Here is a 22,592-nt window from a genome sequence, read left to right as displayed (position 1 = left end):
TCAGAACATCGAATATCGGAATCAGCTTGAATGCAGACCAGTATGAATGAAATGTGCTTGACCACCTAGCTGTGGAAGATTTGTGTTAGTCGATATGTATTCTGAAAACTGTTGCTCACGAAAATAACACAACGCGAGAAGTTTATCACCGTTGCTAAAACATGTGTCGTGTGATTTTCGGAATCGCTATAGTTATTTATGTAACGAGTTGCAAAAAGTTGATTTTTTCAACACGAGTCGTAGTGGATAAATACGAAGAGTGCTGAAAAAATCAAGTTTTGCAACAAGTTTCATACAAAATTTTATGCAATAATTTTTTCATAATGCAACCCATTTGAGTTGCATAATGTTCATTATGCAACTCATTTCAGTTGCATAATGAGCAAGTTCGGAAAAATTGGTCATTATGATACCAAAATGAGTTATATAAAATGTAAATTATGATACTGAATTGCATAAAATAAATTTGCTATCGGAACTCTAAGTCTGTCTGTCTAATACAGTAAGGACCCGATTTTGTTAGCCCCTGGTTCAAATATTACGTAACGCCAATGAGGGAGGGAGGTCAAGCGCTGTGTTACGCTTCATACAAAGTTTTTTAAATTTCTCCTACAAAAATAGTTACGCAGGGAGGGATAGTGGATTGGGTCTAAAATTGCCAAATTTTGCGTTACGTAATATTTGAACGGACCTTTTGTGGTAAAAAAATCTAATAGGTGTTCAGGGCACAGAAAAAAAGTATTTGCTTTCTGCTTTTTTTTAAATTTTTACTAACGTGTATTTTAACTTATATGCTAATTCTACACTCTTTTGCTTTCTACTTTTACAACAAAACTTTTACTTCTTTTTCTTCTTGTCATAACATCCCTACTGGAACCCAGCCTTCTCCTATCTTATTGCATCTGCGGTCTACAGAAGTAGCTTTAAGTGCCAACGAATGAAAATGAAACAACATCTGATTGACAAGTTGACTCATACTGCCCGAATTGGCTACGTTTCCGCTGCCTTTCCACTTTAATTTCAAGGGCCTATCTCTGAAAAATCTCTGGAGAAATCTTTGAAGAAATGTTTGGGGGAATTTCTGGAGAAATTACCCGAGGAATTACGGAACGTAACCCTCAAGACATTCTCGAAGGTATCCCGTATGTAGTTTCTGCAAAAACTTTTACAGGAGCTCCGAATAAATCCCTTAAGTAATTTCTGAAATAATACTTACTGCAATCTCCGTAGAAATCTCTAGAAGCATCCCTGAAGGAATTCCTGGAACATTTCTGAAAAATTGTTGAAGGAATCCCTATTGCAAACTTTGAAGAAATCTCCCTGTGAAATCCATGAAGGAATTCCTGAAAAAAGCACTGGGGAAATATCTGGAGCAGTTTAAGTAGAAATCACAGCAGAAATGGGTTGATAAACTCTAGCATGAATTCCAGGAGAATTTCCAACACGATTTTCTAAAGAAATTTCAGAAGCAATACCAATAGATTTTCGTATAGGAATACAAAGAGGTAACCCTGGAAATATCTCAAGAGGGATCCCCGAGAAATCCATAGAAGATGCCCAATTAAGAAATCTAACAGAGTGAAAACTCTAGAAGAATTCTTATATGAGTTATAACTGAAGGCATTAATACAGGAACATTTTTAGAAATTCTTAGAAGAGAAATTCTTGGAAAAACCCCTTGGAAAATCGCTAGATTTATTCATCAATGGGTTAGCTCCAGGGGCACGTTCTCCTCCATTTGGAAAATTTGTGGCTTCCGTAGATTTATTCACGGAGTAATGCACGGAGTAATTTATATAGAAATTTGTGCAGAAATATCTACAGAACTCTCTGAATACAACACAACAGGAGTTACTGTAGAAATTACTGGATAAAGCCCTACAGGAATACCAGCAAGAATTTCTGGAGGAATCTCAGCAGGAGTTTCTGAAGGAATCCTTCGGGGGGTGGTATCATAGGAAGAATGCATGAACAATTCTTAGGGAAATATCTGAAAGGGTTCTTATAGAAATTCTTGGATTATCAAAGCAGATATGTATGGAGAAATCTCAGCAGGATGTCTTGAAAGAATCGCATAGGAAAATCCCTGGATAAAGCCACGTAGCAATTGAAGGAGGAATTCTTGGCGAAATCCTTGGAATAACCCCTGGAAACATCTCTGTACCCGAGCAGAAGGGCATACCTTGCAAATACCATACGAAGAGCAACATGTGCTCTAATACCTTAAATTGTTATTGCTGCGTTATTCTACGAAATGTAATGAAAACATCACAATAACAGTTGGGGGTATTTGAGTATAGTTTGTTATTGATGTAGTATTTGTTGGTTTAGCAGTGAAAATAACCGAGGAACAAGATTTGCTATTGCATCATGAAGTAGTCGAACAAATGAAACATTCAATAACAAGAAATGTTATTAGTTTGTTATTTAATAACCTTGGGATAACAAATACAGCACTTGAAATTTTAGGTATGCATTAATTATTGAAATAACAAGACTTGTTATTTTCTAGGTGATATTTATACAAAATTTTGGTATTAGTTTTTGTTATTTTTCCTCTTATTACCACCTAATGGAGGGCATATCAAGGTATGATAGTATTTCAGATAAATACCTTGATATGTTGTTCATTTGTTATTTTCTTCTGCTCGGGTAGGAGTTCATGTAGGATTGTTTTCGAAGAAAAAGTCCTGCAGGAATACCAGCAAATTTTTTCGGAGAAATCCTAGCAGGAGTTCCTGAACGAATCTATAGAAAATCTTCTGGAGAAATCACAGAAGGAATGCCTGGAAAAATCATAAAGAGACACATCTGAATGAATCGTTATGAAATCCCCGAAAGAATTCCTTTAAAAATTTCCAGCGGAATTCTTGGAGAAAGATCAGCAAAAATATTAACAAGAAACCAAGCAAAAATTCTTGAAGGAATCGCAGCAAGAATTTCTGGGGAAATCCCACCTCGAACTCCTTAAGGGTTTCTAATGGATAAATCCCTAGAAGAATTCCGACAGCAATTCTTAAAGCAATCCAAGCAGGAAATCTACAACACAAATCTCATAATAAATATCTGGAGCAATCCTTACAAGTAAGCCTGGAGGAATCCCAGAGATTTTCTGGTAGAAGAAGTGAATTGGTTGACTTGTAATCACAACAACAGGCAGCGTTTATTGTTTGCTCTGTTCCAGAGGAAATTAAGAAGAATAGTCTTTAAGCCCATATAGCCGATGTGCTAAGTGCACGTGCAATCAGCAAAACCATGCTGAGGGTGCGAGTTTGATTCCCGGTTAGCCCAGAATCCGTTTCATATTCGACATTTCCTTAACTACCTTGTGTATAAAATATCTTTATGACTACCACACGATATACATATGAAAAACAAACATTGGCTGTGGAGGATATCAGTTAAAAATTGTTCTCATAAAATACCAAGCTGAGGAGCAGGCTGGGTCCCAGTTGTAACGTTATGCCAAGAAGAAAGAGAGAGAGTTGGAATCTTTTAGCAATTTAAAACAATATTGGTTTGAAACATTGGCTAGGGTTGGGTGCTAAAATGGCATAAATGTGTTAGTTGGCAAAGAAGTTTGACAGCTTTCAAAAGTTACAAAAGTTCTTCATTGCGTATTTTTTCTATGACGCCTAAAGACATCAACTGCATTAATATTGATTATAAAATTGAAATGCTGAATGAAAAACACATTCATTTTTGTACTTCAAAAAGGACTGACAAAATCGAGGGCTGACAAAGTCGGGTCCCCATGGGGACCCGACTTTGTCAGCCTCCGCACTGTGCACTGTATTCATTTAGAATATACTGTCCACATAAATGATTCCCTGGTACTAGTCACTTTCTTGCTTTGGGGTGTATAGTAATGAAGTCGAGAGGATCGTAATAATCTTATGCTCATTTCAGAGAACGAACAATAATGGCACTTAAGCCTATGCTTTGAAGCTAGGATATTAGGCAACAATTCCTATGTCCCATCCCAGAAAGAAGACCTTCAATGGAGTGACATAACATTTCTTAGCAACGTCACTCCCAACGTTTTTTTTTTATTTTACGTCTATAACATTCGCTGCTCAGTAGGCCTGGCGACATCTATACTTTTAATGCATCTCCGATGGCTTGCAAGTATTGATAATGACAAGAAAATGATTAAAGTAGTTAATTTCTTATTTTCAAGGATTCTTCCAAGAGATGCCTTTGTAAGTGTAGACTAGACTAGGCCCTAAATGATGGAGATATTCTTGTAACATTCGATTCGTCATCATGTTTTCGAAATAGTCGTTAAAACGGATAGTTCACATTTAATATCTGCTGTGCTAGTCCTTGTATAGCACTGAACTTAGACTTTGGTACTGTACCGAAAGGAACATGCTGCCAAGCAGAAGAAGAATGGTATGCTGCCTATGATCGCATAACTGTTCAATATGAATAGGAAACCCATCCCTGGCCAAGTTCGCACCCTGGCCAAGTTCGCAGGGGTTGACGGTATTAAAGTGAAGGAGTTTCATTTTGATTATTGTAATGTAGTGTTCTTTAGTGAAACATATCACCTTTTTAACACTTTAATGCGCCTCCAACGGTTCCCCACGAACCGGCTGCTGCAGATGGAGTATGGCTGATCATATGCATCAGACATGCTCGATAAACATGGAGGATCCGCCAGGGCTCATTAGAGTCTATTCCCAAGCAATAGTTCCAAGTCGGTTGGATTTAAGAAGGTTTTGATGATCGTTACAAATCCTAATAAAAGTATTGTAGGATTTGTGACAGGTTTTGGAACCTTTTACAGCCAGCTGACTTCAAAATGTTGTTTGGGCACTATTTCCCACGTTTCTCGGTTGATTTTGATTAGTAATTTATTAATGTCATAGTCGCTTTTTCGAATTTTTACAATGTTTGGTCAAGCGAGGGTTAATGAAGAGAGCATTGGTGAGCGAAGCGAAGATCAAACGTGATCCACAAACTGTAGTGTTCCTTATCTACCGTATGAGTTTTGTACACCTATTTCGCTATGAGCTTGATAAGAGATGTGGTAGGAGAGAAAAGGCCTGTTAGGAGAATCAGAGTGTCTCATCAGGCAGATGATACTGTATATAGGCAAATACAAGTTAGTTACTATTGAACCGCCGGGAAATAGAGTCGTCACTCGTTATAGTCCGCAATAAAGTGTTTTAGTTGAGTGCAATTGTACTGAGTACGTTCGTGTTAAAGTTAAGTACCGGAATAAAGTGAAGTTCGGAGTGAAACAGAACTTTTTTCTACGGTGTCCGAAACGATCCGTTTCCCGCGCGCGCACAAACATTTTGGTCCTTCGAGCCGGATCGAGGACGGCCAGGATCGGTTTTCGGACACGGGACCCGTGAACTTTAGTGAAAGTGTATGGGTGGACTCCTGCGGAGCGCGACAGTGCAATTGAAACAGTCGCGAGAAACAATTGAACTGTGTAGTGAACTGTATCGGCCACGGAAGGCCACGAAAATTTGTGAATTTGCGTTCCTGAGGAAGAAAGTGGCCTACCGCCTGTGAAGAAAGGCCGGCCGTGAAGAAAGTGCCATTTTGGACGCGGTCAATCGCCATCGCTGGTGCAGTTCGAGCGCCATCAAGGGCGACAAAGGAACCCCTGACCGGGCGCCATCGAAGCAGGATTGAATAGCAGCGGAGCAGCGGAGGTCGGCGCCATCAACGGAGCTGCAAATCGAATACGGGGAAGTGTTTTGCATGTAGTTTTACGGTGGCTTGTTGCATGTGGCCAACCGAGACAAGGCTGAAAATAAATTTTGTAAATGCATGTGAGTCTTTTCTTTGGCAAGGTGCATGAGTTGTGTCCGCTTTCCTGTTGGTCTCGAAGTTCCGCTTGGGTCTGTCGGCTGTTGTTCTCTGTGGTTGATTTCCCCTCGCTGCTGTTATTGGGTTGCACAGTCCTAAATCTGTCTGTTTGATTCGCGATCGTGGAACGTCGAGTAGATCTGTCACAGTGAGATTATACCGGTGATTGGTGATCAGTGCGTGATTGAATTTGATTAGATTTGACCAGTGCAGTGATGGCCAGTGATTTGCGAACTTTGTTGAAGCGTGAACGCTTGCTTCAGCAAAAGGTGTCTATCGTGGAGAAGTTTGTGATAGCATTTGACAAGGATCGTGACGAGTGTGAAGTAGAAGTGCGACTTAAGGGCCTAGAAGAAGTGTATGTGGAGTTTTTCGTGCTACGCGAGAAGATTGAGTTGCTGATGGAAGATGAAGAGGACGATGGAGACGACATCGATCCTGCTGAGAAGGATGCAACTAACCGTGAACAACAGAATTTTCTTGCCGCCGAAAACTTCGAAAACCGCTACTGCAAGTTGAAAGTTGCCCTGTTGAAACTGCTTCCACCGAAGGATCCACCCCAGCGCAGCGGTGGGACCCCAGCTGAGCAAGCCACTACTCATTCCAAGGTGAAGTTGCCGGAAATCAGTTTACCTGTGTTTAGTGGAAAACTAGGAGAGTGGGTGATGTTCCGTGATACTTTCCGCAGCCTAATCCATCAAAACGGGCAGTTGAATCCGATGGATAAATTTACCTACCTGAGGACGTCGCTTACGGGAGATGCTCTAAAGGAAATCAACACCATCGAGCTCTCGGCTGCCAACTATGAGGTTGCATGGAAGGTTCTCCAGGAACGCTATGAAAACAAGAAGCTGATTGTTAAGGCGTATTTGGATGCACTGTTTTCACTGGAGCCACTCAAGAAGGAGTCGTACGACGGATTGAATCACCTCGTCAGCGAGTTCGAAAAGAACTTGCAGATGTTGGACAAGGTAGGCGAGCAAACAGCCCAGTGGAGTACTATTCTCGCCTACATGCTTTGCGCCCGGATGGATACAGCGACGTTGCGTTTATGGGAAGCGCACCATAATTCCAAAAACGTGCCGAAATACCAGGATTTGGTAACTTTCCTTCGCAATCAGTGTTCCGTCCTGCAGTCAATAACTCCGTCGAAGTCTACCAGTTCCGATCAACGCCAGTCGAAGATTGCTGTGTGCCACGCTGTGGTGAAGATGTCCAACAAATGTCCATTTTGTGGCGAGTCTTGGCATTCTCCATTTCACTGTACCAAGTTCCAGAAAATGAAGGTCACGGAGCGCAACGAAGCGGTGATGAAGAGCAAGCTGTGTCGGAACTGCCTGCATCCTGGTCATTTCTCTAGGACGTGCGACAAAGGTGTCTGTCACCACTGCCGGCAGAAACACCACACCATGCTGCACTTCACCCCGGTAAGATCCTCCGTTCCACCCGCTCAGACGAGAAATCAAGAAGCCAGCCCACAACAACGTCAACCACAATCAAACCCACAGCAACCGAACCAACAAGCACACACTCAGTCAAACAATGCACCCACACACACTGCCAACTCACAAATCAATAGACCACAGCCAAGCACAAGTCAACCCAACACAAGCCACAACTACGTTGCACTACCCAAAACACCTACCCACAACATTCTTTTGTCAACGGCACTCGTACGAGTCAAAGACCGTTTTGGAAACATTATGCTTGCTCGAGCTTTGTTGGATTCTTGCTCCCAACATTGTCTCATGACTAGGGAGTTCTCGAACAAGCTCAAGTTTCGAGTCTCCCCCACATTCTTATCAGTGCAAGGCATTGGGTCTGCACAGAGTGTGTCTACTAAGCGAGTGAGCGCAGAAGTTTCTCCAAGGTCGCGAATGATTTCTCCGTTCGAAGAAGAGATGCAGTTTTTCGTCTTGCCGAAACTGACTGTTTCGCTGCCGACCTCCAGTTTCAACCCATCGGAATGGAAACTTCCTGAGTCGACGTTCATGGCGGATCCAGACTTCTACGAATCTGGGCCGGTGGATGTGATAATCGGGGCGGAGTACTACCTGGACTTGTTGGCCGATGGACGGCTGAAAGCGACGGAGAATGGACCTACTCTGCAGAACACTGTTTTCGGCTGGATCGTTTCTGGCCGAGTTCCGGATATCCCAATCAACGAACCACTTTCCGTAGTCAACGTTTGTTCTACAACGGAGTTGCAAGACCAGCTAACTAGATTCTGGGAGATTGAAACCTGTCGTACGGTCAGCAATCATTCCGTGGAAGAATCTGCTTGCGAGGAGATTTTTGCGAAGACGACAGTGCGCGACGAAACTGGGCGAATCATCGTTACACTACCGAAGAAAGATTATCTCGTCGAGAGACTAGGCGAATCAAGATCCATTGCCATTCGACGACTGAACTGCTTGGAGCGGCGTTTGTCTGTGAACCCGGAATTGCGAACTCAATACTCCGACTTCATCCAAGAATACCTGGATATGGGTCACATGGTGGAGGTTTCTGAGGACTGTGAAGGAGTTGTATACTACATGCCTCATCATGCGGTGCTGAAGCCAGAGAGCACAACAACCAAACTACGAGTGGTGTTTGACGCTTCGTGCAAGACCTCAACAGGAGTATCGCTCAACGAGGCATTGATGGTCGGCCCGGTAGTGCAGGATGAGCTAATCAACATAAATCTCCGATTCCGTCTTCATCGTTTTGCTGTCGTTGCGGATGTGGCGAAAATGTATCGCATGATAGCTGTTTCTGGTCCCGATCGAAAGCTGCAGAGGATCGTGTGGAAGGGCAACACCGACCAAGAAATTCGAACGTTCGAGTTGGCGACAGTGACGTATGGAACAGCGTCCGCACCATATCTCGCTACTAGGTGTCTGGTGCAATTAGCAGAGGAGGAAAAGGAATCCCATCCCATGGCAGCAGCCGTTCTGAAGGAAGACTTCTACGTCGATGACATGCTGTCAGGAGTCGACGAGATAGATGAAGGAAAGCAGTTTGTCGAAGAAATGGTGGATTTGATGCAGTCTGGCGGTTTTACGTTAAGGAAGTGGAATTCCAACAGCGAGGAAATATTACGCCACGTTCCGGAGCATCTTCGCGATGATCGAACCATTCTCACGCTAGATTCAAGTGATTCCACTGTGAAAACGCTAGGACTACAGTGGGAACCACGAACAGATGCTTACCGCTTCAGCACTCCGAAGTGGAACGAGTCAGATGCTGTAACCAAGCGGACAGTTTTGTCGGATATCTCCCGCTTGTTCGATCCGTTGGGATTGATCGGTCCAGCCATCGTTCAAGCAAAGCTGTTCGTACAGGAGCTCTGGGAGCGTGAATGCAGCTGGGACACTCCATTAAGCGAAGAGTTGAAGGAAAGATGGCTAGAGTACCGCAGAAACATGATCGGCTTGGACGGAATCACGGTTCCACGTTGGATTGGAGTCACAAAGTCACTGGAATCCATAGAACTACATGGGTTCTGTGATGCTTCACGAAAGGCATACGGCGCGTGCATTTATATCCGAACCGTTGCAAATGATGGTACCGTAGACGTACGGTTGCTTACAGCGAAATCTCGAGTTGCTCCACTAGAGAATCTCAAGAAGAAGAAGAAGTCACTCTCCACTCCACGACTCGAGCTTTCCTCGGCACTGTTACTCGCACATCTCTACGAGAAGGTTATCGACAGCATCCACATGACCGTGGAATCGCATTTCTGGACAGATTCGACGATTGTGAAATACTGGCTGGCATCAGTTCCCTCCAGATGGAAAGAATTCGTCAGCAACCGTGTATCGGAGATCCAGCACGTCACCAAGGCCGGGACCTGGAATCACGTTCCCGGAACAGAGAACCCAGCAGACATCATTTCTCGGGGCATGGCACCCCCACAGCTACAGTACGAGTCCCTCTGGTGGCATGGACCTCACTGGCTACTCCAAGACCGAGCAAACTGGCCAAATTCTGAACCGGACACAAGTCAACTTCAGCCGTCGATTCTGGAGGAAAAGGGAGCTGTTTCGGCACTGTTGCCCAGCGCGGAGCCTAGCGAAATCTTCAGTCGTCGGTCATCACTAACAGATCTTGTGACGCTGGTAGCCTTCCTGCAACGGTTCTGCTTCAATGCGAGAGCCACAAATCGGGAGCGTCGCAAGCAAGGTCATCTTACTCTCGCCGAACGTGACGCAGCGCTTCGTTTGCTAGTTTGCCTCGCCCAGAAAGAATCCTTTCCGCAAGAATACGTCGAATTGTCACGTGGTCGAACGGTTCAAGATTCCTCCCGTATCGCTTCACTGAATCCCGAGATGGTAGATGGCATTATTTGCGTCGGCGGCCGGTTGCGGAACGCCAAGGTTCCTGCAGGCCGGAAACACCCATATGTCATTGATCATCGTCATCCGTTCACCACGCTCGTCATGGCTGAATACCATCAGAATCTGTTCCACGCGGGCCAACAACTACTAGTGTCGTCTGTTCGTGGAAAATACTGGCCGACAAATGCTCGCAATGTAGCTCGAAAGGTTATCCACGACTGTGTTCGCTGCTTCCGTGTCAAACCGAAGATTCACGAGCAACTGATGGCGGATCTTCCGTCAGAGAGGGTTACACCTTGTAGTCCCTTCCAACGCGTCGGCATTGATCTGTGTGGACCATTCCAAATGAAATATCCTCAGCGTTCTGCCCGTCCCGTGAAATGCTTTGTCGTCGTTTTCGTCTGCCTGGTAACGAAGGCAGCCCACCTGGAATTGGTAGCTGATCAAACGTCTCAGGCATTCCTAGCTTCCCTCAGACGTTTCACGTCACGACGCGGAAGACCGTCTCTCATCATGTGTGACAACGGCAGAAATTTCATCGGGGCCAATCGAGAGTTGGCAGAACTGAAGAAGCTCTTCATCGACCAGCAGTTCCAGAACACCGTGGTCAGAGAAACAGCGAACGACAATATAGAGTTTCGTTTCATCCCCGCCCGCTCCCCAAACTTCGGAGGATTGTGGGAGAGCGCAGTGAAGTCCTTCAAAACACTGTTGAAACGAACCATCGGGGCAAGAACCCTGCAGTACGACGAGTTCCAGACACTGCTCACGCAGATTGAGGCAGTTCTAAACTCTCGCCCGCTCACTCCGGTTAGCAACGACCCCAGTGACTACGAGGCTCTAACACCGGGTCATTTCCTCATCCAACGTCCGTTGGCAGCGATTCCGGAGCCGAACCTTGATGGCTTACCGGAAAACCGATTGTCTGCATGGCAAACCGTGCAGCATTTTGTGCAACTTTTGTGGAGGAAATGGTCCACTCAATATTTGTCGAACCTGCATAACCGCACGAAGTGGACCAAGAAGCGAGACAACGTGAAGGTCGGAACGATGGTGGTGCTGAAGGACGAGAATCAGCCACCGTTGAGTTGGCTTCTGGGTCGAATAACCGAGGTACACACTGGAGCAGACGGAAACATTCGGGTAGTGACTGTCCGAACGAAGGATGGCAGCTTCAAACGAGCAATATCGAAGGTCTGCATCCTTCCAATCAGCGACAATTTCCAATCGTCAGCAGGGGAGAACTAGGACTCCTCCACCGGCGGAGGTCGAAAGACCTCCGCAGACCAGTTAAGTTAAGTATTTTATTGATTTTCAAAAAGTTAATCGGCTCATTTTTCATTCGTAGCCACATTCCGTCCTCGTTTCCAGTCCAAGAAACGATGGAAGTCAGTCACTATTCGATCCGGTCTCTCCAATTATCGAGGTAATCTGTTTTGTTCTGGTGGTGGTTTTGCATGAACGGTGCATGTAGCAGTCGGTCTGAACCAGGTTCAGCATTGTCAGAATTTGTCCGTGAAGTCAGTTACCGTGGCAGTCCTAGACTGCACTATCAGAAACCCTGCTAAACACTATTCCACGCTTGGCTATTTGAGGTACAAGTACGCGAGCCCGCAGCGGAGGTAGAAGAGCGCTATTCATCCTCCAGGAACCAACGAAGAGATCGTCAACGAGTATGGCCAACTCGAACAGCGGTCTCGGCACTTTGATGTTCCGTCAGCACATGAGTAACTCGCCAGCAAGTATCGACAATCACCATCGTGACGTGTAGGGGTATCATCAGCGCCTGGTGGCGCCGCGGAGGCCAACTGGCCTCCGTTCCAGGCAAGTCCTTGTTTTGTACAGTAATTCAGTTTGAAAAAGCACCCGTTCATTTGATTTATAGCACCATCGACGGCGGCCACAGGGGCCTCGTCTATTCATCAACGAAGACGAACCACCACCAAGGAGAGAAACCGAGTATGAAAACCAGCCAGAAGTCCAACTGTAATCGTATCTGCATCGAGTCGAAGCCCGCAGTCGTGAAGTCCACAGCCCTGGAACGAAGAAGATCCCAGTTAAGCCAGATGAAGCACAGCAGCGAGAAAGATCCAGCATCCAGGTCCAGAGCAAATCCATCCCAAGTCCATCATGAAGTCCAGTTCCCATCCACGTCGAACAGCATCAACAGCAGCAGTCCAATGTTTACCAACGAATAAGGGTCAAGGTCAATCCATTTCCAATCGCCGAAGCAGCAACAGAACAATACGCCCGACAGCAGCAGTAGCAGCAGCAGAAGTATATAACACGGTCAACACGGCGACTGGCAGTGATCAGAGAAGAAACAATTGAATTCGTATACAAAACAAACCAATATAGTATATAATATGCAGTAATCAGAGCAGGAGTAGGTAGTTTTTGAAATCTCTAAGATTTCAAGGCGGCCGGCATGGTCAAGCGAGGGTTAATGAAGAGAGCATTGGTGAGCGAAGCGAAGATCAAACGTGATCCACAAACTGTAGTGTTCCTTATCTACCGTATGAGTTTTGTACACCTATTTCGCTATGAGCTTGATAAGAGATGTGGTAGGAGAGAAAAGGCCTGTTAGGAGAATCAGAGTGTCTCATCAGGCAGATGATACTGTATATAGGCAAATACAAGTTAGTTACTATTGAACCGCCGGGAAATAGAGTCGTCACTCGTTATAGTCCGCAATAAAGTGTTTTAGTTGAGTGCAATTGTACTGAGTACGTTCGTGTTAAAGTTAAGTACCGGAATAAAGTGAAGTTCGGAGTGAAACAGAACTTTTTTCTACGGTGTCCGAAACGATCCGTTTCCCGCGCGCGCACAAACAATGTTAGTTGGTCATATTTTCTTTAAATAAAGCAATTAAAATCGACCGAAGAATCAATAGTGGGAAGGAGATTTGCAGCACTTAATTGTGCTGATAGATTCGAAGCTAACGTGCGAACACTTAAACGCATTGTTGACGTCAATGCGTTCGACGTGACATTTTGGACAAAAACTGACTGCTTTTTATTAACTGAACAACGTTACTTGTGTATGACTAGGTTGACATTTCCAGCTACGCTTGAGAAAATGACATGGTTTATCTAGGTAGGACCGATAGAACAATTGAACGAAATTGAACATTTTTCATAGTATTTGTAGGGAGACGAATACATAATAGTTGACAAGCAACCTTTATTATTTTAAAATTTTATTGCAATCAACTGACCAACTTGACGTATTTTTGTTTATCTCTTAGATGGTATTTTGACACCAACAGAAAAATATCAGAAGCTCAGTTGCATGTTTCTGTGGGTTTTGGACCGATGACAATTTAAGGACACAAGAGATGAACACAGAGAAGCAGAAAACGATTAGCGAAATCAAGAAAACAATTTGTCACAGGATCGACTATATTTTAACATACAGGGTTTGATTGATACGATGAAAAAAAAAACAAACATACGACAACTGACTTAACGAGAAGAAAAACACATTGAACCATACTACAAAATCGAACAAGACGACAAACACAAACCGTGTGACCATAACACTACATAGGCAAATCCTGACTGACTGACAGACCAATTGAAAATTTTCCAACCTTCTATCGTAACTTTCTGAGTCAGTAGGCAACAGTGTCTTAATGGATATCATTTTCCGCGTACGGCTGGCAAACTGCTTCTGAAAGATTACGTACTCTTTTCTATCTTCGGGTCTAGTGTAGAGGTTTCAACTCTATTCAGAGTGCAGCTAGAAACCTAGCAAAAAAAAATATTAATAGGAAACCCATCAAATATGGGACTATTATACGGACATAGGCATTGTACTATCTATTAGCGAATCTTTATTAAAATTTTGCAAAGCACTAAAGTCCCATATTTTTCAAATGTTTATTTATTTTATTGTTTTGTAAATCCAAAAGAAACTAGTATAACAAGATATTTTTCCTTCTCTTCCGCAGACTGCATTCCTGACAGTATTCCTATTGCCATTTCGGGTGATACTCATTCTAGTCTGCCTGGTGATAGCGTGGACGTTAGCAACTATAGGACTTTATGGATTAACCCGCGAAGAGCTAAGGACAAAACCTCTCTCCGGATGGAGGCGGTGAGTGACTGGTTGCACACTGAGAGCCATTTAGATTAGCGTGAACCAACATACCTTTTTACCTTTCAGTTTGACAGTAGTCTTCTTATTTATTGTTCTTTCTTTTTATTACTAACATTATAACTGACTAGTATTCTATCTTGTATTTAATCTACTTAACCTTCGCTTCTTAATAATGATAATGACTGCAGCTCAAATTCTCTTCGAAAACATTGTTCGAATCTTTATTTTTTCAAATGGATTGTTGCAAAAACAATTAGTCTTCTGGAGCTGAACCTCCGGGTCATTCGACACCCGCTTCGGTTGCACCATTCAATAAGAGTCGATTAGATTACATATCAACATCAACAACATTCACACAAACGTTGCGTTGCATCCAACACTCCCGAGTTGTACCAGTTGTATGTTATCGCGTGTCAATTGCTGCTTCGACGCGACGCCACGCGTCCTTTCGTATGTTTACTAACAAGCTCCAATCAACCGACCAACAATAACGACTCCACAAGCTGAACATTGTGGTTCTTCACGTTTTCAAAGCGGTTCGATGCGGAACCTGGACTGCAATCCGGCATACATATGTGGATTGATATGGTTTGCCATATTGACCCACTGCACTGCATTGCAATGTTGCGGCTCGTCTGCCTAATTGCTTGGCATTGTGCCGGTTGGTTATCGTGCGGTGAGGTACATTCTTCTGAAGCATTGCAATTGGATGGATGCAAAGTCAATGTCAAGATCAGAACCGTGAAACGGAGCAGGTTAAGTGCTTATTTTGAGGTAAATGGTTCTTGTTATTCTTGAAAGTGCATTATGTGCTTTCTAATACTATAGAGGTCCCCGGAGGAATCGAGGAGGAATTTCTAGACGAATCCCGGAGGAATTCCTAGACGAATCCCGGAGGAATTCCTAGACGAATCCCGGAGGAATTCCTAGAGGAATCTCCGAAGGGATTCCTAGAGGAATCTCCGGAGGGATTCCTAGAGGAATCTCCGGAGGGATTCCTAGAGGAATCTCCAGAGGGATTCCTAGAGAAATTTCCGGAGAGATTCCTAGACGAATTTCCGGAGGGATTTCTAGAGGAATCTTCGGAGGGATTCCTAAAGGAATCTACGGAGGGATTCCTAGAGGAATCTCCGGAAAAACAATTCTAGAGGAAACTCTGGAGGACATCCTAGAGAAATCTCCGGAAGGATTCCCAGAGGAATCTACGGAGGGATTCCTAGAGGAATCTCCGGAGGGATTCCTAGAGGAATTTCCAGAGGGATTCCTAGAGGAATTTCCGGAGGGATTCCCAGAGGAATCTCCAGAAGGATTCCTAGAGGAATCTACGGAGGGATTCCTAGAGAAATCTCCGGGAAAAAAAATCTAGAGGAAACTCCGGAGGACATCCTAGAGAAATCTCCAGAGGAATTCCTAGAGAAATCTTCGGACGAATTCCTAGAGGAACCTCTGGAATGCGTAGAGAAATCTCCGGAGGAATTTCTAGAGGAATCTCTGGAGAAATTCCTAGAGGTATCTCCGGAGGGATTCCTAGAGAAATCTCCGGAGGGATTCCTAGAGAAATCTCCGAAGAGTTCCAAGACAAATCTCCGGAGGAGTTTCTACAGGAATCTTCGCAGGATTCCTACAGGAATCTCCGGAAGAGTTCCCAGATGAATCTCTGGAAGAGATCCCAGAGGAATCTCCGGAGAAATCCATTGAGGAACCTCCGAGGAGTTCCTAGAAGAATCTCTGAAGAAGATCATAGAGGAATCCCCGGAGAAGTTTCTAGAGGAATCTCCAGAGGAGTTCTTACAGAAATCTCCGAAGAGTTCCTAGATAAATCTCCGAAGGAACTCCTACAGGAATCCCACAGGTGTTCCTAGATGAACTTTCGGATGATTTCATGGAAGAATTTCTGGAGAGAATCCTGGAAGAATTCTTAGAGAAATTCCAGAAGGAAAAACCGGAAGAAATTCTAGAAAAATTTAGAATTCTAGAAGAATATCTGGAGGAAAATCTTGAGAAATGCCTGGAAGAATTTCAAAACAAACGCATAAAGCTTTCTTTGTGATATTTCAGAAGGATGCCTTCAAGAATTCTACAATCTGTAGAAAAAATCTAAAGTTGATGTAGAATAATAATTTGGATACCCTCTTGTAACTCGCAAATGCTAAGTAAACTCTTCCTGAAAGCATGCATCAAGCGCTAAGCTCTTTCTAGATATGACTCATCCTCATCATCGCGAGCATTCGCCGCTGATTTGCAAATGAAAGAAATTAGAAAATGCGCATAACAATCCTTTTGAACCGTTCCGTCTACTGCTGTGCGGCTATTACGAACGGCTGCGGCGGCGGCAGCGTAAGCAACTTAGTTCAAGCTACTAGCAGAAGCTATAAACATACCTCTCTATGTGTACACTGTACATACATAGCACAGCAAAGCAACGTAATTGACACTGCATGCCATGTGTGGCGTGGCGTGGCGTGATCTCGCTCGGCTCGTGTATGGTGGAAGATGGGCTCGTTCGCGAGTTGAATACACAGTAAGCTAACACGCTAAGATACTTTGTCACTAAAATGAACAACTAGACTAGACTATAACTATAACTAGACTTTATAAAAAAAACTGGCGTGAGTGAAAAAACAACTAATTAAAAGGGAATTTGCGAAAAAAGCTCCTCTTATTCTCGGTGATCCTCGAACTCACGACTCCTACTCACTAGACAGGAGTGTTACCACTACACCACGTGTGTCTTGATCTCAATTACTCAAAAAGTTTGTTCTTTCGATTTTTAACGGATGATATTCTCAAACTTTCCAACGTGAAAAACTTATTCAAAATTTCTTTAGTTTTTTTTATATTAAAGCTTTTTATTTTATCAACGCTTCTCTCTTCTCTAATCCACCTTGTGAGCGCAAATGTTAGAATTTTAAGAGAATTAGTGTGCGGTGCGCTGCTCAACAAACTCTCTGAAACTAACACTGAGCTAGTCAAAAAATGCTAAATACGAACACGATGATAACAACGATAAGTAAAGCAGCGTCGTTTGGTTGGTGCAAATTTCGCGTCGTTACCCGTCGCGCTCCTCCCGGGGGTGGCTTTAATATAAACAGAAAAGCGTGCGTGGTCGTCAGATCGTTGACCAAAGGTTGAACTTGACACAACTCTTTTTCGATTAGCGTTTCGTTCATCGTCACCACCATCGCTAGCGCTGGGTGTGTGACATAGCAGTCAATAAAACGTTTTTTTTTGCTTCTTTCGATTCTCTTTCCTCATTTGACTTGGAAATTAGGAGGAGCCGTCTATTAACATACTGGGTGGCGATTTTCGATTATGTCATAGGTAGAGCAGAGGTATTAGTTGGGTGGCGATCTGATAAAATTTTATTTCGCCAATTTCAAGGTCCACAAACTTGTTCTGCCAGTTTTAGGATTCCCAAGTTTTGGTTGACACCGCATTAGGGTGTCCCGAAAATGTACATTTGAATTAACCCTCTTCGAGCATTAGCTGAAGTTCACCCCGCTGACATAGTGCATGTTTGGGGGTAATAATGACCCCAATGCACAACTAGAGTTATGCTTGGACTTTTGCGCTCTAAATGATAACTAAGGGCATCTCCAGAAGAGATGTTTCAGATCTAGTTTTTTTAACATACATTTTACAATTCTCTTGGGATGACCTTGAGAGTGCTAGAAACAAACTTACTATGACTTCAACTTTGAATTATTACTTTTAGGACATCTCGAGCAATTATGTTGCAGAATATTCCATTTCGACTACTTCTATCAATTTACTTGTCATAATCACTGCTTGCAGCACATCAGAGATGTAGTACAAGCATTGAAGCGGCCAGGCTTACTATGCAGCGCCATTTAATATTAATTTCATAACAAAACCGTAGAAGGGCGAAGTCTCTTTAACCGCTCCGTATAGTATGTGTTATGGATGTGAAGCAAAAACGTTAGGAGTGACGTTGCTAAGAAAGTTCATGTCACTCCATTGAAGCTTTGTATGCTTGTATGGGACATAAGAATTTCCGCCTTGTGTCCTGGCTCAAAAGTCTAAGTTTAAGCGTCAGTGCTCGCTCTCTGAAATGAGAAGAAAAAATATGACGATCCCTTTCCCGAGCATACAAAATACTCATTGCTGAGAGTAACATAATAAAACAAGAAACGATTTCATCTGTTTTCGGGCTAGCCATGGAAACCATGCAACTTAAGTCTCTGGCGGTGTCCTCTCCTGGAATAGCACAGCTTCGAACCTTTATTTTGAATCACAAAAAACATCTAACGAAAACATTGTATATCTCTGGTTAATGGACGGTGGAAGTCACTTTTTTTTTGGATTTACATTTTTCGGGGAACGAAAGCTGGATCGAGAATGCACCACTTATTACTCAAATTCGAACAACGTTCCTTTCAAGTTTAAAAACTGACATACGACCCCGTTCTAATTTTGCACAAATTTGAAACGAGATTCTGACGCGTTATATTTATGCCATGGCTTATCACATTTATGCCTTATGGAAAATTATTCTATTAATTCCAACATTACGATACATTATTTTCACCCGCATTATGAAAGGGATACAGATTTTCTTAAAAAGTGATACAGATTAGAAAAAAATTATGTGGCATCCCTTTGAGACAATGCGATACATATTAACCCTTATGTGGCCGACAGGTATCCAGCGCCCATTTGAAAAGCACGGTGTAGAAAAAGGCAAAAAATTTGTCGGACACATAACGGTTAATCTAAATGTCCCTTCTTAAGGCTCAAATGAGAATCGCATAGTATCCAAAACTGAAAAAGCACTTTTCTCCAGAGTGACGAAAAAGCGAACAAAACCAGCGTGTCCGATTGTCAATTGACTAAATAAACAGTCGGACATTCTTGTTTTCTTCGATTTGTGGATCATTCTGTGAAAAAGTGCTTCTTATTTCTGGAACATTTGCAATTCTCAATTGAGCCTTAAGGTGGTATTCCCAAAGGATTTTCCAGAGGAAATTTTTTGAGCAGCTTTTAATTAATATGTATTTGTTTTGGAACTTCTGGAGGAATTCTTAGATACTGATATTGTTGGAGAAAAAACCGCAGGAGTTTCTAGATAAATGGAATTCCAAAAGCATTTTCAGTAGAATTTCCAATGGAAGGTATATCAGAAGTAACAATTGGATAAATTCCCTGAGAAATACCTTGAAGAACTTGTAGAAAAATACCAAACAGAACTTTTGGAGAAATTCGAAGAAATTAAACAACAAATTTAAAGAAGCTTCTGTATCTAATCGTAGAAGATTTATCGTTTGAGCTCTTGGAGAAAATAGCAAAGGAAGTCCTGCAGAAACTTTGGAAGAAATTCTGGGACAGTTTTTGAATGAACGTCCGGTGGAACACCAATAAGCAACTGCCGGGACCAAGGTAAGTAAAAGGAAGGTAATCCAATATGTCAGATTCCACCATCCGCCATATTGGAAAACCTAACGACAGCTGGCAAGTTTGTATTCAATTTTTTTCACTAGTGAGATGACGAACAAAAACTTTCAGCCCTAGCAACGTAGCAACCCCACAAAAACCATGCACGCTTAACTTTCTCAGCACTAAAATCGGACAAACTCCATGACACTCATCGAGTGTTTCCTACTTACACGGATTGCAAATTAGCTCGTACACCCACTCAAGCAAATATTTTGCAATATTTTCGGCAAAGCAATCTCTTTTGGTTAAGAAATCACCGTATTCATAATTAACAAAAATGCGGGAGCACGAGCAAATTTTAAACCTGGGGGAGTATTACTCATTTTATGAGTGCCATGGAAATATGTTAACATTGGTTATCCGTGTTGAGAATGTTGTTGCCGATGCGGCGCAGCAACGCTTCTGTAGCGTTCTGCAGCATAAACAAACTGGCCGGCTGTCACCTCCATCCCCCCGCAGTGTGCCGTACTCCCCGCATCCACTTACTGCTTATACGCTAACACCTTCCTTATAAACATCTTGGCCGGGACGTTTTCCGAAGAAACACGTAGAAATATGGGAATTATTCTATGACGAATTCTTGAAGTTATTAAAAAAAACTAAACCCCTGTATTTATACTATCTGATCAGAAGTTGCTACATTATTCTTGAAAGAAAAACCGCTGGAGTTGCCTTAAAGCTGGAATAAGAAACTTCGTTCTCGGCTCACCCAATTTTAAGGCATCTTTTTTGCGTTTTCTGATGTATTAAAATGCCCATTCTTTACTTTATTTTCAATACCGTTTTAGAAATTGTAAGATTCTTCTTGAAGGTGTACCAGATTTATACCAGATACCCGAATCTTAAATTTCTAGATAGAAGTTCAAATCTCTTTACACACAGCTTTTTTCACGCAACTGTTTGCTTTCTTTGGAGTTCGTTAGCTTCACCAGGGTGCGAGGCCGACATCTTCGAGAATCCAGCATGTTATATCGTCCCCTTAATGCCTGAACTAGGTAACTGGTTTTGCGAAATCGCAAGAAATTTGCTTATATCTGAACGTACACCACGACCACACACATCTCATCCTTCCCATATTCAAGCGTTTTGAGCGCCCCCTTAGGCTCAACCGATTTTGCTCAAATTTTGAACGTAGCTTCTGGGAGTCTGAAACAACTGAATTAGGAGGTAAGACTTGGCATTTTTCGATTTTTTTGTTTTTCATATAAGTGTGGGCCACCCTAATCACTACCGGGCTTCACCCAGGGATTCCAGGTATTTCTCCCGAGATTTCATTAAAAATATCTACCGGGTTTCCATCAAAAATTCCTCCAGGGATTTCTTCATTTTGCTCAGGATTTTTAAAGGATTTTTTTTGCATTTTTACCGGAATTCCGTAAAAGATTCTCCACTAGATTTATTTAGGGATTCTTTCCGGGATTCCTTCAGCAATATTTACAGGTTTCCGTCAAGGATTCATTCAGGATTTTATCCTGGAATTTCATTGGGTATTCCTTCCGGGAATTTTTGTTTAATTCCTCTCGGGATTTCTTCTGTTTTTTTTTCACGGATTGTTTCAAAGATTTCTTCAGGGATTCTTTACGGGATAACTCCATTGATTTCTCGCGGAATTCCTTCTTCAGGAATTCCTCTTGGGAATCCTAAATTGAATTTCCCGGGTTTCTCATAGGGAATCTTTCAAGGACTCTTTCCGGGATTTCCTTAGAGATTTTTCCCGGGATTCCTTCCGACATTCTGTCATTGATTTCTCCCGGGATCCCTTTGAGGATTTCTACCGGGATTCCTACCGACATTCTTTCAAAGAATCCTTTGGGGATTATTCCAGGATTTTCGCAGAGATTACTCTACAGATTCCATCAAAGATTCCTTCCGGGATTTTCATTTGTTTATTTAGATCCAACATTGTTTCCCGAAATTCCTGCAGCAATTTACCCCGGGATTCTTCTTGGAACTCTATCCAATATTTCTTCATTGATGCTTCTGATTTTCTTTAAATATTCTTTTGTAGATTTGTTCCGGGATTCTTACATCAGTTTATTTAAGGATTCATGGAACTTCTCTGGCATTCCTTCAGGGATTCCTCCAGAATTCTTTTAAAGATCTCTCCCGGGACCCTTCCAGGATACTCCAGGGTTTACTCAGCATTTTCTTCAATATTTCCCCCGGGTTTTCTCTCGGTACTCTTTCAGGCGTTCTTCTCGATATTACAATGAAGATTCCCTCAATGATTCCTTCAGGGAATTTTTCTGGTCCATAATTCTTTTAGAGCTTTCTTCCGGAATTCTTCCTGGACATTCAAAGGGATTTCTTCTGAGATCCTCTCCGGGTTTACTCAACATTTTTTGGAGTTTTTTCCCAGACTTTTTCATAAATTTCCTCCAGAGATTCCTTCAGATATTTCTCTCGTGAATTCTTTATTTATTCTTTACGGATTTCTCTTGGGATTTCTCTCGAGGTTTTTTTGGAACCCTTTTGAGATTCCTATAGTGATTTTTCCAAAAAATCTTTCGGGAGTTTTTTTGTAAATTTTATTCTAAATTCCAATGTAGATTTTTCTGGTATTTGTTCAAGGATTCTTCCAAGATTCTCTCAAGGGCTTCTCTTGAGTTTCCTTCAGGGACTGCTCCAGTATTCTGTCATGGAATGGTTCCTGGGATTCCTTTAGGGATATGTGCTTGGATTCCTTATGGTTTCTTTCAGAAATTCCGTTAGGCGTTCCATCATGTAATCGTTCCGGGATTCCTACAAATGCTTCTTCCGAGATTAGAGATTTCTCCCGGAGCATTTCGAAAGATTTCTTCCGTGATTACTTTCTACAGGGTGTTCAATAAGTTCGGATACACCATATAACGTGAATTAATTTCACATCTGTAATTCAAATTTTCA

General features: G+C 42.7%; 1 protein-coding gene across 3 annotated transcripts in view; it reads left to right on the top strand.

Annotated features, from left to right (window-relative positions):
- Window positions 1-22,592, top strand: part of LOC109403566 (lysophosphatidylcholine acyltransferase) — a 91,951-nt gene that overhangs the window by 27,373 nt on the left and 41,986 nt on the right. For all 3 annotated transcript variants that reach the window (XM_029861567.2, XM_029861565.2, XM_029861566.2), the window contains one exon: window positions 14,104-14,249. In XM_029861567.2, the coding sequence (XP_029717427.1) occupies window positions 14,104-14,249 (146 nt within the window). The remainder of the gene's footprint in view (window positions 1-14,103; window positions 14,250-22,592) is intronic.

The sequence above is a fragment of the Aedes albopictus genome, chromosome 1 (assembly GCF_035046485.1).
Source record: "Aedes albopictus strain Foshan chromosome 1, AalbF5, whole genome shotgun sequence".
NCBI lineage: Eukaryota > Metazoa > Arthropoda > Insecta > Diptera > Culicidae > Aedes > Aedes albopictus.
This window is presented reverse-complemented; position numbering and strand designations above follow the sequence as displayed.